Source organism: Pavona decussata, unplaced genomic scaffold (assembly GCF_977016875.1).
Source record: "Pavona decussata unplaced genomic scaffold, jaPavDecu1.1 SCAFFOLD_387, whole genome shotgun sequence".
Lineage (NCBI taxonomy): Eukaryota > Metazoa > Cnidaria > Anthozoa > Scleractinia > Agariciidae > Pavona > Pavona decussata.
Window position 1 is genome coordinate 21006 of NW_028145759.1, and position 19738 is coordinate 40743.

The 19738-nt window shown below is 36.9% G+C and overlaps 3 protein-coding genes across 3 annotated transcripts in view; 1 reads left to right on the forward strand and 2 right to left on the reverse strand.

Annotated features, from left to right (window-relative positions):
- The window catches only part of LOC146451428 (tetratricopeptide repeat protein 28-like), a 105098-nt gene that overhangs the window by 14742 nt on the left and 70618 nt on the right, over nucleotides 1-19738 (reverse strand). The gene's annotated exons all lie outside the window — the stretch shown is intronic.
- Nucleotides 5020-10599, reverse strand: LOC146451430 (uncharacterized). The gene is made up of 5 exons (XM_085099137.1): nucleotides 10353-10599; nucleotides 9686-9756; nucleotides 9237-9340; nucleotides 8575-8684; nucleotides 5020-8045 (listed from the first exon to the last, which is right to left on the reverse strand). The coding sequence occupies exons 1-5, from the start codon at nucleotides 10584-10586 to the stop codon at nucleotides 7674-7676; spliced, it is 891 nt and encodes a 296-aa protein (XP_084955263.1). The 5' UTR covers nucleotides 10587-10599; the 3' UTR covers nucleotides 5020-7673.
- On the forward strand, nucleotides 10803-15510 carry LOC146451431 (uncharacterized). Its single transcript, XM_085099128.1, has 3 exons — nucleotides 10803-11066; nucleotides 12097-12182; nucleotides 12683-15510. Exons 1-3 carry the CDS (start codon nucleotides 10805-10807, stop codon nucleotides 15359-15361), a joined length of 3027 nt encoding a protein of 1008 aa, XP_084955254.1. The 5' UTR covers nucleotides 10803-10804; the 3' UTR covers nucleotides 15362-15510.

A 19738-nucleotide genomic window follows, 5' to 3' on the forward strand; every position in this document is an offset into this window, starting at 1 on the left:
GGTGTTGTACCGAAGACGCAACCCACTTTTCGGCAACAAGCCAAAATAAAAAGTTGGTTACTGTTGAGCCTGTCGCCTTTCTTTCTTACGTTATCAAGTCTGAAGTTCGAGATTTTTCCAGCAGTTTTTGTCATCCAAACACATACTACATCTGTGTTGTTCTCAGCTACTTCAAGAACACTTCAGTACAACAAACATGAAGTGAAAATTAATTATTAAAAGAAGATACTTATTTTAGTCAGACTGCACTCTTGTTAATGACTGAGCTCTCCGCTCAGGATATAAATAGTCCAGCATTGCGACTCATCATCCAAGGGAACTTCCCTTCTCTGTTCCTTGTGGGATCAAATGAAAGGCCGAAAACAATAAGTGAAAAAAGGGATTTTCCCTACAAAGAAAACACACGCAATCGAGCAAGAACCGAAAGAATCTGCCATGCCTTGGGTGAAATTTTCTAAAAAAAAAACCATGTAGATTAAAATTCAGTGCAACGAGAGTAAAGGAAATTGTGTATTATTTGAACATTGGTTCCTTTTCGCCAGTATTCTGTTATATTACATCACCACTAGTTTCGTTAGGGAAGTGGGATAATTATATCGGCAGTCTTTTTCAGATTTCCAAATTTCTAATTAATAAAAGGCACGAAAAACTGTGCTGTTCCATACCGGTCCATACCATTTCTGTGCATTTCAACATTTTCTTATACAAGTATTTGGTAAGTCTTTCAGCCGCTAAAAACCAATTTAGAAAAACTCAAGAATTAAGAATATATTATAATGGAGTTAAAAAGTACCAAATTACAATAATAGAATAATTTAAGGAAGCTAACTATCAATTTTGAGAAATGACGACCAAACAGCCCTCTGCAGAGAAACACATGAAAGATTTTGATACAACTGCGTTGCTAGTTAACGGCAACAATAGAACAGAAATTATAGTTCTATTTAATATTCAAATGGTATAAATAAAGGGCATACAAGAAAACGAAGGCTTAAAATATCGAAACTTACCACGACGCCACTTACTGTGATAAAGCGTCGCCTTGCGCAGTCGTCGTTAACAGTGGTGGCGAAAACAGGACTTTTATTATTGTGGGCACTAAACATTGAGAACTCGAAGCACAAAAAATGCGTTAAACTCAAAGAAAAGAATACCCATTGTTGGCAAATGATGTCATTAAAAGTGGAAAAACGAAACGCCTATCAATGGCTCGAAAACGAAGCACCGAAAACTCGAGAAACAAAGCATCCTAGTCTTGCATATTAATCGGCATCCTACAGAATAAGGAATAGTGAGCGGCAGCTTAACTGTGTGTCGTAACTTGAATATAGGGTTGACAAATACTTGACGGACTTTACTTATCATATATAATAATATTTATTTATTTACAAAGCTTCCACCTTGAAATTATTAAAAAAGGATGACTAAAAATAGAAGAGAGACAAAAAACAGTGGTGACACGTATTCTGAAATCGAAGTACTCAAAGCTGAAATACAAATAGTTTTTTTTCTCTTGACATTCCCGGCGGTTAACGCGAATGACCGAAGGCCCGATGCGTCAAATGCGTGGATTCTCGCGTGGGAGCATCACTTGCTTCAGAATTTCGCTTGAAGACTGCATGTGTTCATACGACGGACCAACGCAAAAATACGGTGTGTTTTGCAGTTTGACAAAGCATATATCACATTCGAATACAAAATGAAGTAGCTGAAAAGTCAGCCGTTCATGAAACAGCTCATAATTAAAGTCGATAAAGCTGATAATTAAGTAAAGTGATAATTACACTACTCGATGCTTCATCATAATCAACTTTAATCAAGTGGTTTTGTATATGTCGTGTGAGCAAAAATGAAGGAAAAAGGAAAATCACAGTACTCAAATTTAGAAAAAGCTATTATTTGTTTAAGTGAAAAACATTGAAACTGAAATTGTGACTTCATGAAGTCAGTATGTTTTACATATTAAGGAAACTTGTGGGGCGAATTTCACGTAAAAACAAACAAACAAAACACAAACACAGAACATCAAATTAAATCTCCTGTGAGCCAACTCGTGAATGCAGATGTGAATAGCCTGGTAACCGTGTTAAAAGCGCTACTCCCATGAAACTAAGCTACAAGAATTCGTGGACGCCATACCGCATTGCCGGAATACATTATGTACATAATGTTATTTGCTTAACACGTAAAACAATTAAATTACACACGCACTCTGAATCCTTTCTATACGCGATGCAACGCAAAGGTGGATGTACACGTTCTCTTGGTGGTTTTACGTGCACGTGGTTGTCAATCGACAAGAAAAAAGCGTCCAGTTTTTCTTCCAAGAACCTCCGTATTTGTTTTTTCCTCGCGCCGTGTTCTTACCGAATGAAACTTGATACATGTGAATGATTTTTGTTGCCAAGAACGTGACTTAAATGTTGCTGTTTTCAGTATGGTAATGTTCCTTTTAACGTTCAAGCGACGGCTTCTGTCAGCGTTTATAACATCGGAAGAAGCTTTCAATGTTGTTAAAGGCTTTATCCAAATGAACGGAAATATGGAAATACGTCAAGCGTTGCGCTGATTGTCGCTGTGCATGAGCAAACTTTCAGTGTTTCATTTGTTCTGGTGAACAGATCTTATCGCTCACACTGGACCCCGAATGAAATTTATTACGAAGCTTAAGTTTAGGTTTTCTATTTTACCCTTAACCTTTCACCCACCGTTCGGAATTGCCTTGAATCTTTAAGTTGTTTCCTTCAATTCTTAGGTTTGGATTTGTTTGGCTTTGATGTTTGCTAAAACGAACAGTTCCGCCAATCGAAGTGTAGCCTCTCTCGCAGACGCTCTTTTGGCTTTTCATTAAATTGATATAAAGTTTACAGCTTATCGAGCGAGCGAGTGACATTCCGCCCACAGCGATAATTCGTTCATTGCACACGCATTCACGTGTTAAAAAGGATAGCAAACATTCTAAACCCCTGAAACTACTAAGCCAGGATATATGCGCACCTTGGGAATAAACCAGTTGTACCGCTGTGACGCTAAGGTGATATATACAAAATATACACAACAACAAGCTTTTGAAATTATTTGTACTTACCTCGATACCTCTCGCACTTAACAAATCGTCAGAATCGGGAATGAGCGGAATACACCCAGTAGCGGAATAAACAAGTTTCTGCAGTAGCAGCTCACGATCGAAAACAAAAGTACTTAAAATTTGAAAAGGAACATCAAAAGCTCGAAAATGAAGCGGCTGAGACTCGAAAATGAAACGTTCATTGGTTTATAGAGTGTTTTCATTCACATGACTACCGGCCATATTGGTTTACTGAAACAAAAGAAAGTATTTGCATAACAATAGAGTTTAATTCCCAGAGGTTTAGTCTGGGACATCAACATGGCCGCCATTTTTCTTTGTTTTTGGACACCAACATGGCCGCCGTGACGTCATGTGAAAACACTCTATTCGGGTTGTTGAACTAATATCAGATCAGATTAAATGCACACTGCCTGGTCCTAAATTCCTGTCGAAGAATTTAGTGTCTGTGTATGTTGGGTGTTTTCTAACTTTGTTAACATTTTAAACAACACGAAAAAAACTCTAGCATCTGCTTGATGGCAATAACGTTTAGAAATTGAAAGGGTTAGAGAGGTCATCTGTTGCCACGTGGTCTATCACGATTGCTTTTAAAATCAACCGAAATCTTTACAGCAAAATGGGAACAGTTTTTATTCCTTCCTGGAGGCTCCCACCTGGATCACATAAGCTTTATACTGTCAAGAATATTGCTTACATAATTTCACCCTTGGCAACTTTTTAATAACTTATATTAAAGGTACTAAAACATCAGTGATGTTTTTTAGGGACTGTGTTCAAGTACAAAACATCGTTTATATTATTTTTAGAACTAAGCAAAAATTTGATAATTTCTGAGGACCGAAGTTTTATTTTTGCCGTTCTTACCTGTATGGTACTAGTGAAAAAAAAAATAACTATCAAAATAAACTTTTCCAAATTTTGGTCGAACGTTTTCCAGCATTTTCTGGTCGCACCGAGTTACGATATTAGCGTGAAGGCCTTAGAAAATACTGAACCCGGCCCCTGAACTTTTGGTCGAAATAACTAAAGACCCGTGTCTAAATTTACTTGAGTAGTTTTAGGCATTAATAATTAGCACTGGGTGAAAAAGCTCATTTAAGTAGTCTTAATCTTGGATTAAACATGTTTTAAACTTAGGTTTAATCAATTTAAGTTAATGTTTAAGTTACTTAAAGCTAAGTTTAATTAAAGCTTAAATTCGTCTTTTACTTACTTAAGGTTCAAATTTAATGTCAGTTTAATTGGGCTTAAACGTATCTGAAAGGAATGTTTAATTTCCATTTAATTTAAATTAAATGTGTTCAAAAAAAAATGTTTAATTCTACTTTAATCTGCATTAAAAGTATCTTAAACTTGCATTTAAATTTTGTTTAATCTACACTAAATGCACTTGAAAGAAATGTTTAAGATTGGTTTAATCTTGCCTAAACGTTTCTCAAACAAACGTATAAAATCTGTTTAATTCACATCAAACATGTTCCAAACAAGTGTTTAAGTTTCCTTTAATCTGCATTAAAAGTGTCTGAAACTGGCATTTAAGTTTTGTTTAATCTGTACAAAACGCACCTAAAAGAAATGTTTAGGTTTGGTTTAATCTGCCCTGAACATTTCTTAAACAACTGTATCAAATCCTTTAAATTCGCACTAAACGAGTTCAAAACAAGTGTTTACGCTTCCTACAATCTGCATTAAAAGTGCCTGAAACTGGCGTTTAATTTTTTTGTTTAATCTCCCTTGCAAAAATTGTAAATCTGTTTAATTCGCCTTAAACGCCTCCGAAACAAATGTCTGAATTTCCTTTAATTCACATCAAAGGTGCCTGAAGCATAAGTTTAACAGACATCAACCATGCCTGAAACAAATGCTTATGTACTCTATAAGAGTACTGTTCTACTTGTAATGTAAAAACTATAAACATAGTTCTCAACCACAATTGCATCATTTTTATTCTCAATATTGAAGACATTCTTCTGCTAATATGTTTAAGTTCCAAATGGCCAATTTCTTTAAAAAGGGTATCAATTAATACAGTTACATAAATAACAATAACTAACGTTTCATATATTTTCCATACATAATATAAATTATTGTTTATAAATCTGTCAGTCAATGTTTTCCAAGGCTAATTTGAACAGTTCAGAACAACAACGTAAAAATTTATATATTAATCTACAATTGTTCCCTACAGGTAAAATTAAAACTATCAGTCTTAAAGATACAGTATACTGTATCTCGAGTCTCCGGGACTTTTGTACACTGATTTGATTCTTCATCTGTCAAGGTTATCATTAACCTGCTCTTTAAATTATTTTACTTATTAGTCAATGCTTTCCAAGATTCCGGGTTTTTGTCAAAGCAGGGACCATTACTTGCCTACTTTATGGTCCATCCCGCCTATTTTACACTGTATACAAAAGGGTGAGACCACATTATATATCTACCATGTGGTCCCTGCTAAGTTAAATTTGATCCCTTCTAATCAATTACTTATAATAAATACAAAAACCCCTGAAGGTTGAAAAACAGTAACATTAAACATTAACCTACTCTATTACACCCTATAAAAATAAGACTATCAGTCTCTGAGTCTCCAGGACTTTGGCTTTCAATATTTTGGAGATGGTTATGTACACTAATTAATTCTGCCTCCTCAAGCTTATCAATCTGGATAGTCTAAAAGGTAATTAAAAGATTTAACTATTCACTCAAAAAGAGGTCAATGGTGGTGAGTACTAAAACAGTCACAGTTGGAAATGGAAATGGTTGTGTACACTGATTTGATTCTGCCACTATGAAGCTTATCAGTCTTGATAATCTATAAATATTTAAGAGGGTGCCTACCCTTGTTACTATGAAAACAGTCAGTGCTTTATTGAAATACTCGGGTTTCCCATGGATGATGCCTTCTGATACAGGGATATTTTTGTGCGGTTCACAACTATGCGGAGAAATCAGCACTTAACAAGTGCTCTTGGTATCCATAAAGAAAACTGGGAGCAACCATACATTTTCCAATTTGGGAAAAAATGCATACATTGCTTCGCATTTTAGCACTTTTTAGAATCTTTGTTGCCTAATTATCTCTAAAAAAAATGCATGCTTCCCCACAATTTTCTTTTTGGATTCCAATAGCCCTTGCTAAGATCTGCTTTTTCTGCAAAGTCATAAACTGGGCAAAAAAAACCCCTTTGTTTTAGGAGGCACTGTCCTTAACAACTATTCACTTAAAAAAGAGGTCAATGGTGGTGAGTACTAAAACATAGTCACAGTAAGTTGACTAATATTTGAAGGTACTGGTATTCATTGAGATGACTTGTTGTAGTAAACAGGCACTACCAAAACCAGAGGTCCCTTATAGCTATAAGCTCCCCACGTCATTATTAATAAATAACATATTATAGAATGTATTTTTTTTTTCAGTCAGCTAAGTGGTAGAGTATTGGAACAACACAGGCTAAGAGATTTGTTTTAGAAATACACACTAATGATAGAAATCACAAGGTGTCCCGTAACCTTGATTCTTACTAAAACACAAAAATTCTTTCAAACTTGAGGTCATATGTACCAGACAAAAAGGTCTGTCTTTTACGAAGTACCCAAATTCAGGGTCAGGTGCAGTACTGGACATAAGTGACTAATGGGAAGCTCATAGGTTTGATTCATGTTTGGAAACTCTGATTTCTTTTGTGAATATCCCTCTGAATTATGAACTATATTCATTTGGTAGATATAACCACATTTCTTTGAAAATTATCTTAGTCAAACAAAAAAAAATACAATAATTATTGCTGTACCAAGAGGTGCAGAGTGAAGACAAAAATACTTAGTATTAAAATTAACTCATTTTCCATAGACCTGCCTTGGAATCCAGAGTCTCAAGGGATCACACAGTCTGAAAATGAAACTTTAACAGTTTTAAAAAGATGGTTCCGACTTTAGTTACTGTACTGCAGTTTGAGACTTTCAGATTTCCTGTGGGTTAAGCCTACTAATACAGAGATATTTTTGCCAGTTTAAAACTATGCAAAGAAAGCAGAACTTAGCAAATGCTCTTGGTATCCAAGAAGAAAATTGAGGGAGCCATGCATTTTTCTGAGATAATAAAGCTTTAATTTGGAAAAAAATACCATACATTGCTTTGTATTTTACTGCTTTTATAAATAATTGTTGCTTCATTGTCTCCAGAAAATGCCCCACTACCCCCAATTTTCATTTTTGATTCCAGTAGCTCATACTAAGGTCTGTTTTCACTGCATAGTCATAAGCTACATGCAAAAATTCTTCTATATAAGTAAGCACTATCCTTAATTTCAGACATAGGCAGCATTCCCTAAACACTTATGTATCATGCAAATCTTTGCCCAGAAAGAAATGATTGCAAACATTACAAAACTTGCTTGCTTAGTTTTTTTAACAGAAACATTATTTTTTAGAAATTTTGATATAGGCAAGTCATGAAGATAATTTATGTGGGTCTTGAAACTTGAGTTGTCTTTGCTGGGAGTTGCATAATAATTATTAATCATATTTCAAAATTCCCATCACTGTGTGTGCCCCATCAACCTCTGTCTTAATACAGAACTCACTCAGTGGTTGACTGTGCAGGTTGTCTCACAGCCCAAGATGGGCCATCGGGTGCAGGCCTGCCTGACACTCCTCCGACCCTTCTTGGCTTGAGTAACTGTCTGGCGTGTCTGTTTAGGTTCTCCCTGTAGGCCCTATCTAACTTTACTTTTAGATTGGTAAGGGCCGTTCGCTGCCAAGGTAGCTTCTTTGTGATGTAACCAACCAATTGCTGGTTTCTATCCCCTGTAATGGGGTCCTCCACCTCTTCGTATTCCGAATCCTCACTGCTCATGTAATCAACATAGAGGCAGTCGTCGCATGACTTCTGGTCTCGAAGTGTCATTGTCGTTTTCAATTTGTCGAAGCCAGACAGATGCCTTTCCAATTTCTGATGATAAAATTAAACAATATTTGTTTCATTTTCTCAAGTGCTGCCTTACATTATCTTTTTGTTTAAATTAAAAATTAGCACTTGATCCCGCAAAATTAAGTGAGACTTAACAACTAAAAAAATATATAATAAAAGGAATAACCAAAGTTATAAAAAAGTGGTACTGGGGAAAAAATTGCTCTCAATTAATATACAGTAAGTTTGCAATTCTATATTTCTCAAGCACACTCACATCTAGGGCAAAATTATGGGCAAATGGGTGGAGTATTTATTGCCTTACTATGCAGTGGCCACCCAACAAACTTTTTATTTACAAGTTAGCCATAAAATACAAAGTGACATGTTTTCAATAATTCGTTGTTGTGCCACTTGCCTGTTGGACTTTGCAAGGAGGCTTGACCGTTAATCAACTTTGCATATCCCGATTTGCTTACTTGTAAAAAAAAAGCTTGTTGGGTGGCCACACTAAGGCGTGTTGCACTGTAATATATTGAAATTGAAAATAAACTGTTTGAACGAGACTTACGCTTAAGAGACGCCTTGATTTCCTGCAGGTTTCCTTATGTTTATCATTTGTTCCGCTTTGGACTCTCTGATCCCTTTCTTTGACCATTTTGAAATATCGATAGTGCTGTGCTGTTCAAGTTTTAGAATAGAAAAATAAGCAAACAAATACTAAGTACCACAAAATATCCTCTCAAATAACATGACAAGCAGTATAAGCTCCAATTTCCAGTGAACTGGGATAGGGAGATGGTCCTTTTGATTTGGGGCTTGGAGTGATGCAGTAGCGGGGTGTGGATGGATAACATAACATGCATAGTGACTACCATTTTGGCAAACCACTTCACAAACTGCCCAGATGGAAATTATTCAATGTCAATTAAACTAATGACTTCAAATGGTTTGAAAGAGGTGTTTTATTACCTTGAATACATGTCTGCCAATTACTGATAAAATTCAGAGCTTCAAAAGTATAATTGGCTAAAAAACTGCAGTTATCAATGATTTGTGATCCCATGAAAGAAAGAAATTTTATACAATATTGTGCAAGCAGGTTTCAAGGTAATTAATTTTTGTTAGGCGTTTTGTTTTTCAGAATGCTTTCTAATTGATTTTGGCAAAGACTGCAGTCAGCTGGATTTCACTTACTACTTAAAAGCAAAGTGTTACACAATGCAAACATACCTTCCATTTGCAAGTCTGTCCATGGGCAATTTTCCCTGCCATTCTCCTTTATCAAAAGGTCTTTAATTTTTGAGAACAGGTCCTGATTTCTGTCTGACTCTGGACTGTAAGAAATATTGATAGCAGTGTTTTATTAAAGAGATTTCCAAACAAGCCTATTTTTTATACATAAATATATCTACAGCTCTTTAAACAAAGGTTGTCCAAAATACAAAAGCGTAAAAGCGTACGCAACAATGCTGAAAGGTAGTCTGGGAAATACCCAATAGATTTCAATTAAAGCTCAGAATCCATATTACCTGCCATCTCAAGGTTCCAAAAATTAAATAAGTTCCCAGGCCAGGGTGGTTAATCACGTACATGTAAATACATAAATTTTCCAAGTCCAGCAAAGAATATAGACATCGTTTATGATGCCTAAAAAAAACAATTAGTGGTAAAAAACGTACCCCTCCGTGACAGCATAGCCGGTTGTCATCTGTTTCTCCACCATTTTTTTATATATAAACCGAAACCTTCTCTGAAAGATAAGAGTTAATCATACATTAGAATCATCATCACCATGGCTGGCATTTCTGAAGCTTATCTAGGAATGTAATTTAGTCCATGGTGCTAGGTCCAAGTGATAAATAACAACAACAACTTTATTTAATATTTGTATCTTTATATTAATTACAGAACTATACCCTTCCACCCACCACACATTTGCCCAGCACATGTCAAATTCAGTACAGAGAATGTAGTGACAAATAAACAAATATGCTCTGTGGCCAGGCAAGCTTGTTGGTGGCCAGCCCCTCAACTGCTCCATGTTTGTATTCAACTATGGCGGCATAAAAAATAACGAGACACAGAATACAACTCATTTCTTCGCAAAACGTCTTAGACATCCATCCAAATTCACTTACACTGTGGAGGGGTGATAGACACTTTAAGTTACAAAAGAAAATGACTACAGGCTTCAAGATATCCAGAGTCCACACCGATAGCGGTTCCTTTGAAGACACGTGTATACATTTCTCAGCTACCCGATCAACAAGCGAATTTTGAGGCAAACGAAACGGCCCCAAACAAATTAATTGTATTCTATCAGAGTCAAGTTTAGTTAATACCTACCCTTAAATCATTCGGGATTTCTACAGTGGACTGTACACTGCTTTTTCTGCCACGTCTGCTCTTCGGTGTTTTCTGCAGTTGTTGTTGCCGTTCAAGCTGTGTTCTCAACGTTTCATTTTCATTTCGAAGAGTAGCATTTGCCTCTTCCAGCTTCTTCTGCCCTTCTTGAATCGCATCCAATCTTCTGTTCATCTTTTCCATGAGGACTAGCTGCCTTTCTTGAACCGCATCCATAGCGTACAGTGAATCTCACTTGAACAAGCGAACCTCAACATGTATCAACTGCAAAAATGCAGAAGTGTGATAGCTTTCAAATGACGCGCTACTATTTATGGGCATTTGATATTAGACATCTGATTGGCTTTGCGAAGAATGAGCCTCGACCCCTCGCGTAAAGCCTTTGTCACGCAACAGCCGAAACTCCCGCGTTCGCGCGCATTCTAAGTTCCAAAATGGCTGGTTCTAGGATTGTTTGCGATCAATTTTGTCCAGAAACTCCTGATTCCACCGATTTTCTGCGCAACAGATGTGATACCTGTGGAAAATCGTTTCTCTATTCATCCTCCTACCGACGACATCTGAAAACTCCGTGTAGTACAACAAGAAAACGACGTCGAAGACTCTGGCTTGCTGACGAAAATGACCTAGATGTTGACGAAGGTTACGATTTTGGCGTAACAACTCTACGGGACGCTTCTGCCTCTGAAAACACCAGTGAGTTTTAAATTTTTATTGTTTCACTTCTTTATTCGAGCAATCAACTTTTCCGGGTGCTTTTGGTGTGTACGTGCGTGCAAGCTCACATCCTTATGTCATACCACATACATTTGCAGGATATGTCAGTTCCAGTTTGGTTTGTTTTGCATCATGGGTAATCATTGAAACATTGTTTGATTAGAATTGACATCCAAAAGCCTAGGTCTGTTCTTGTTCTCTTTTTATCTCTTTGAAATAAGAATTAATCTAGAATAATTATTACACCACTTCCAACAAAGCTGTCATATATTGCTTCTGCATTGGCAATCTCGTACCCATTTTCCTTGGCTTCTTTGGCCAGTGGTTTGTCGCCAGGAGACACTCTGTTTTTGTTGCCGCAGAATTTCTTCGGTAAAACAATGTAAGCCGTTACGGAACTTTTACAGGGCAGCCAATCAAAAAATTTAAGTTTTTTCAAATTCTCCAGAATCTCTCCTGGCACCCAACCGCTGACCAAAAAGCCTGAGGACTCTGGGTACGAGATTGGTGCATTGGAGAATAAAAAAGTGCCATAATATTGAAATTAAAATGTAGGAGAGGCAAAATAGAGTGCAAGGTATCTACAATGTCTGAGGGAGAGCTTGTTCCCATATATATGCTACATGTACATGTATATGGTGGCTAAGAATAAACTGGTGTTAGTAAAAGGGTTTCATTGATGGTGCCTTTTCCATACCCCTCCCTTCCTCTCTGCTGCTCATTTACCCCCCCCCCCCCCCTTCCCAGACTACAATGGTCTTACTCAACTACTTAGTGGTGTGAGGATGATCATTTGCCTATTGAAATGGTTTTGGTATTGATGGTTGAGCATGTTACTTCAATAAAGATTGGTTATTCATTGTACTGTGGGAAAACCTGAACAAATTATCAGTTTTCTGCTTACAAGGTTACATATACATTACTCCTGGGTATGCCTACAGCTGGACATATTTTACAGCTGTCATAACAGTACTGTCAATCTAATTTAATCTTTTAAATGCATTGTAAGGTGAATCAGGACACACAGAAGGATTTGATGATGTGAATTTTTTAAACCAAGACTCTGGTGGTGAAGAATCTACAGGGAATGATGAGGTATACACAATATTATAATAACTTAAAAGTATAATTTTATTGTTATAGTTGTGCTTTTATTCTATGTTGTGGTGGCCATTGTCTTACTTTCCAGTACCTACCGCCCATGCCCATGCCCCTTTTAGTGGTAGTACCACAGTATATATAAAGGGATGGCTACACAACTTTAATATTGTATACAAAAGTGTGCACCCAAAATGGTAGCATCGTGTTAAGATATGGTGTACTGTAACAGTTTGTCCGATATTTTACATTTATAATTTGACACCATTGATTTGAATCTAGCTGTCCTGTCATATTTGATAATAAATTAACTCTTGTAGTTCCTGACTGAGACTTGCCATAATACTATTTGCCTTTGCGGTAATCCAAAATGTTTTTGCACCACATTACTATGTAAACTTAGGCTAGTTTTTTTTTCTTTCATTATTCTTGTAATTATATTATAGTGCTACAGTCAAATTTAACTAAAGTGTTTTCTTACTTTTCACATTTTGTAGCCAGAAACCTTCCAAGACATCTCAGAAAGTGAACCAGAGGACAATCCCAACACTGAGTCTCCTGAAGACACTGACGTGGAAAATGATGAAAATTCACTTCACTGGTCTGAAGAAGACATACAAGGACTAATGCAAGATTTAAATGAGCCTCTCCAAGAACCTCCACCTCAACAACCAATGTTGAACCGCGTCAACTTGCTTCTCCGTTGGCTTTGTTGTTTTATCTTATACTGGCAAGTTGTTACCCGTGTAAGTGATGCAGCAGTAGAATGGCTTCTTGCTTTTTTTGGAAAATTCCTTGAGATTTTATGCAGTGGACTGGAGTCTGAGTTCCTTAAGAACTTGATCTTATTTTTTCCAAGTACTATGTACATGTTACATAGGATTTCCAGCTTGAAAAGGGATGAATTTGAAAAATTTGTTGTCTGTGGAAAATGTGCAAAACTGTATCACCTTGATGAATGCCTGGAAAGAAAGCATGGAACTGTCCTTCCAAAGCGGTGTACTAACATTTTGTTTCCTCTTGGCAAAGCAAAACACTGTGGAAACAAGCTTGTAAACAAAGTTATACTCAAGAATGGTGCCACCAAATTTTATCCATTGAAGGTTTACTGCTGGAAAAGTGTGATAAGTCAATTAGAGAGCATCCTGCAAAGAACAGGAATGCCAGAACGTTGTGAACAGTGGCGCACAAGGGAAGTTAATGATGATGTGCTCAGTGATGTATATGATGGAGATATATGGAAAACTTTCAAGTGGAAAGATGGAAGTCAATTCTTCAGTGTGGATCGTCGGTATGGATTGATGTTAAACGTTGACTGGTTTCAGCCATTTAAGCGGCGAAGTGACTATTCTGTTGGTGTCATTTATTTTGTTATCATGAATTTGCCTCGCTCTGAGAGATTTAAATTTGAAAATGTAATCTTAGGAGGCATCATTCCATCTCTGGACTGTGAACCAAAGCTGGAGACGTTTTTGAATCCATGTGTAGATGAGCTCAATGGTTTGTGGAAGGGTGTTTCAATTGCTACCAGCCTTTCTACTGTTCCTCTTAAAGTAGTTGCTGCTCTGCTTTGTGTTGCAGCAGACATTCCTGCAACACGCAAAGTGTGTGGCTTTGTAGGACACTCTGCAAACAGAGCCTGTTCAAAGTGTTACAGATTTTTTGATGGAGGCTTTGGGGAAAAGAAGGACTTTTCTGGATTTCATGACCGCCTTTCATGGCCAAAGAGAGATGGAATGAGTCACAAAAGGAATTGTGAAAGGCTCAAAACTGCGAAAAGCCAGGCGGAATACACCAGGCTATCACGAATGTATGGAGTACATTACAGTGCATTGTGCAAACTTGAATACTTTGATTGTGTTCGTTTTCATGTCATTGACCCTATGCATAACCTATTTCTTGGAACAGCCAAGTATGTCTTTAAACTTTGGGTTCAGAATGTACTCAGTAAGGAGCAACTTAAGGAGATAAGTAAAAAGATTGAGGAATTAAATACAGCGACTGCCATAGGAAGAATTCCAAGAAAAATTGGAACAAACTATGGAAACTTTACAGCAGAAGAATGGAAGAATTGGACACTGATATTTTCCATGTATGCTCTTCATGGAATTCTTCCCGACAATCACCTCCGTCTTTGGGAGAGGTTTGTTCTGGCATGTAGAATTCTTTGCCAGCCAGTTGTCAACAGGCAGGAAATAATGAAAGCTGATGCATTGTTGGTTAATTTCTGTATAGGCATGGAAAAGTTATATGGAAAGAAATTCTTGACCTGCAATATGCATCTTCACTGCCACCTTCACTCTGTGCTGTTGGATTATGGACCAGTTTTTGGATTTTGGTTATTTTCATTTGAACGCTACAATGGGCAACTAGGATCATCTCGCACCAACAATCGCTCTGTTGAGATTCAGTTTATGCGGGATTTCCTCAAGGAACGTTTCCTTATACCATGTACTGGAAATCTGCCAACCATGTACCAAGAAGAATTTATACCAGTTTTTGCCCGAAGGGATGACAAAAGGAACAATGCATTATCAGATAATATGCTTCAGCATTACTTTACATTATCACAGTTGGTTAGTTTTGCCGATATACTGTGGTTTGACAACACAAATATACGAGCCCCAGCCTCTTACCAGTGTGACTCGCTGAAGTCTGAGTACATTGATGGATTGCTAGCTGTTTACCGTGCCTTGTATCCAGCAATAGAAAGCATAAACATTGATGATCTTCATTTCACCATAACAAAATTTTCATCTATTTTTGTTGGTGGGGAGAAGTTTGGGTCTAAAGCTGAATCCAGAAATTTAAGGAGTGCACGAGTTCTTGCTTCATGGCATGATAACAATGGACTCATTAGTCCCACATCTTCATTAACACCTGGAATTGTAGACTATTTTATGTGTCACAAATTAACTCTTGGTGGCATAGAAAGAGAACACTATTTTGCTGTTGTTCGGTGGTTCAAGAAACATCCAGAAAGGCAATGCTTGGGCCGTTTTAATACCTTGACTGTGTGGGATGCAACCAATTTTGAACCTAGGGGACCCAGCAGCTTTTTGCCTGTTCACAGAATTCATAGTCTCTTTACTGGAGCAGTGCTGTCACTTGACAATGTAAAACTCATGGCAGTTTGCCCCATTCCTCGACGTGCCAGTATTTTATCAGCTAGTTAAATGTTAGGCACCCTCTCCCTGCATTTTAATTTGCCAAAGGGTTTATTGGGTGCTTTGGCAGGATTTGATGGAGATACTACTTCACAGTTGTCAAGTTTCCTTTGTCAGATTTTGACAACTAGATTATTTTGTATGTAGATCTAGGGTATTCTGTACTATTCATTATTGAAGACGGTCAATTAATAATTGACCGTCTTCAATAATGAATAGTTATGAATTTAAGGAAATTAGATGAAAGCTGGGAAGAAGTAAAGACCTGTTGTATGGGCATGCATTTGATTGGATGCACTTTGTGATAGGAATGGACAGAAAACCATGAGAAATCTCTCTCTGACTCAGGACATACAGTGTACATGTACATAATTATACAGATGACAATTATTTTCACTTGATACTTGTTGAGGATATCCTTTTTTGATGTGATGTTGTCTTTTTGGCATTCTTATTCTAGAATTAAAACCAACTATAGGTAATTTTGATGGCAAAAGTTTTCCTTTAATAGAATATAATGTAGAGGTTCTACTCTTGTATATTACAAAGTGGCCCTTGTTCTTACAGGTGTAGTAGAGTCATGTTATTTTGTGTAATATAAATGCTAGCATTACGGCAGCATGACCAAAGGATATGTTGTTAGGGCTTATTGTATTGTAATTAAGGCCCCCTTTAGGGACAGATTGAACACATTATTTGATAGTGTGTTGTAACTGTTGTATGACTTCAGGAGTTTCTTGGCAAGTTTAGGGAGCCATCCCGCACAATTGCTGCTGAATAAATTCCTAGGAATCAAGTTTAAACTGTGTACCTTGGTTCTCTGAGAAACCCACTGCTAAATACAGGCACTGAAACTAAATATTTTTCTTTAAGCACTGTTAATATTAACTTATGTGGCATTGAGTAATCACCTTGTGTTTTGCATGCACTCAACAGTTCCAGCCCATTGATGAGCACTTTAATGATCAGATGATGAGTTCAATACAAAGTTTTGCTCAGTTACCACATAACGTACTGGGGGAAAATTACAAAAAAAAAAGATGCTATGATTTTACTCATTATCTTTTTTTGTGAAATTACACTCGGCAATTGCAACATTTCTTGACACTCAAGTCACAATGCTGTTGTAAGACCTCAATTAATTAACAATCACACATCGGAATAGTCAAGTCCAAGAGTGACCATCCCATGCCCCCTGATAACCATTTCATTGAAATGAAGCAATAGTATTGGGGTGAAATTCACAAGGCCGTTAAATGCTCAGGGGTAGGATACTGGCCACTACCCTTTGAGGTTTCTATTTCTTTCATGTGCAAACTTAAAGGCCTTTTTATATACACCCCAAAGTTAAAAATATATTGATGTTGTATTTTCAGGTGGTTTGCAATCTTCGAATGGATATCTTGCTGCTTTAAAAAAGTCGCAATCATTATTTGGTTCAATGCTTAATTGGCTTTAAATAGTCCGGGATTTTCATCATCATGTACATAATAAGAACTGCAGCCCAATTAAAATGACATTTACCAAAATTTAATCTATATTTCGGGTGGTGTAAATTGCACGTGAGTTATGAAATAGATTTAGTGTTGTTTAAGTTTTTTCTTAACAAGGCCAAAATATTTAAAATACAGATTTACTTCTGTTTTTTAAGGCAGCTTAAATGTGACTTAAATCTTTCAATACATGAACATGTATCTTTATTTCTCTATTAAACATGACCTAAACAGGCCTTAACCAGACCTAAATATTTCAATGGATTTAGTGGTATGTTTAAGGCAGCTTAAATGCGACTTAAATCTTTCAATACCTTTACCCCTCTATTAAAAATGACTTAAACCTACTTAAATTCAAAAAAGAATTTAGTATGCATTTAAGGAACCTTTAATTTTTCTTAAATTAATGTCTCAGTTTAAGATGTGTTTAACGGTCTTAAACGTAACTTAAAGTTTCCTTTAGATTTAATAATTGTTTAATGTGACTTAAATATTTATTAAATATTGCGTTTCACCCAGTGTAGGTATTTTGGTTGAACTCTGACATTTCGATCCGTGTCTGTTAACCACTAATGCTTCAAGAGTATTCGTTTTAAAGTTAACGAATTTTGTTTTTAAGTTTGAGTGCTTCGTTTTTAATTCGCGCTCTTTTCTTTGATTTTTTAACATTGCCGATGATTCGTTTTCGAGTTTTTCCTTTCCAAGTTCCCCTGTGCTTCATTTTCCAGACTTAGGTTGATTAAGTTTTGGGTGCTTCATGCCTCCTTTTACGAATTCTTGGTCAATGTTGCTTTTTCAACCTTAGCATGCTTCGCTTTCCAACTCCGTGGTTCGACTTTGAATTAAACTCTGGTCAAGTAGAATTATATTAACATGAGACGATCACGTGAACATGCAAAGCACATGATGTCTCGTAACACAGAACACTCTAAAGGCTATAGTGCACTTGATACTTGAGGTTGATTTAGTTTGGGTGACTCCTTTGCGAATTTTGATCAATGATGCTTTTTCCAGCTTTGGATCGGTTTGGTTTCTAGTTTGCTTCACTTTCGTGCTCCGTGGTTCGACTTCATAATTATTTTCAAGTTTGGAGTACTTGGATCTGAATTTAAAGGGAGGGGTTCACATTTCGGCGCATGTGCATAAATCTAAATGCTTTTTTCTCTTTCTTATCAACTTTATGGCCGCCTGAAAACTCCCACTCACATGTACTTCAGTAATCACCTTCTATAGTTAGTCAAAGCAAAATGACTGATGACCAAAATTCACTTGAAATGCTAGTGGATTGTACTCATATTGTCGATATTGAATTTAGTGTTGACCCGTAGGATTTATTCCATGGTTGATGTTTTTACAGTTATTTGCATGCGAAATAATCATATGAAAAAATTACCACCCGAGTTACCTATTCCCTTCCGAATGGTTCACAAACAACGAATTAAATTAAACAGGCTTGGGTCACAGCGAGCAAAAGCGAAAAAGTATTTTGATTCATGGACATGCGCAGAACCGTGAACCCCTCCCTTTAAACTGCACAGTTTTAGAGGTTTTTGTAGCTGCGCAGTAAAATTCCTTTTCAACACTAGACTGGTCAAGTAGAATTACACTAACATGAGACGATCACGTGAACATGCAGAGCGCGTGATCTCGCGTAACGCCCAACACTCTAATAGAATTCACTTGATACCTCTATAATGCCGGCTATGAAGAGCATATACATGTACGTAAGTAACACAAAACGGACTGGGAATAAAAAGAAGCGAAAAAAAGAAGGACTTTACCTAGTTATCTCTGTAGTCTTTAGTAGAATCAGGTAGGGGTAGTAGCGGTGAAGGGTAACTGGTTTCAAGAGGCGTGTCCAAGAGTCTTTATGGTCTCGGTTTACTGTGTCGTGACGAGAAAAGTTTTGAAGTGTTGCCATTTTAGGAGACTATGCTACAAGCTCCTCACACTATTTAAAGTACTTTTAAAAAGGACCCTAGTCAGCCTCCGCCATTTTTGATGCGATCAAAATTATTGATATTGCATGGTGAAGCGAAATCTTATTGCTTTACTGTAAGTTGTGTTCCTGGAAGTATGTTTCATTATCTTTAGTAGTTTCACAGTGATTTCGTTCATTTCGACATGCTCCGAATAAAATATAATAGCCAAACTCTCGCATATAAACAAAAACAAAGGTGTGGCTGACAAGGGCCCTTTAAGTACAAATTTCAAATCTCCAACCAATCAAGTTTTCAAAGCCCTCTCTCTTCCCTAACGTATACGAACGAGATTTGTGCCAGTCGGCATGACACGTCATAATCTAAAGCACGTGCCATATACAGTTTGAAAAGTCGTGCTGTTAGTCGTATTTAGCAAGTGTTGTGATTGAACCACGATCTGAAGGTTTCTTCTTAATGAAGAACCAACGTTTCAGAGAGGTATTTGGCATAAAACGCATATAAACTGATCATGCACGCAGTTGCGGTACTCTTTACGCACTCTGCATAATATCTAAACGCATGCTAAACACAAGGTGACGAAAATAAAAAGAAGCTAATTCTGAACTTGGTCCAAGTTATACTAGATATAATCCCGGTGTAATCCGGTCGATCGATCATCGGAAATTCAATCGATCAAGCGATAATAATCAATGACAATTAGTTAATTGCTACCGTTTGCTATTTGGCAATCGATGACCAATCGATAATCTCAAGCTTAAATCCTAGAATTGCTATCGATTGCCATCGATTATTATCGACTACCGTTTGCTGTCAAGCTCATTTTTTCGATCAATTTTTGATCAGTAAATGGCAGTTTTGTTCCGCTTGTGGTCGCGTACGTGTGTGGGTAGATTTACCCCGGCTTTTGCACAAATAAACCGGGAAATATGTGTCAAGTTGTTTTGACTATC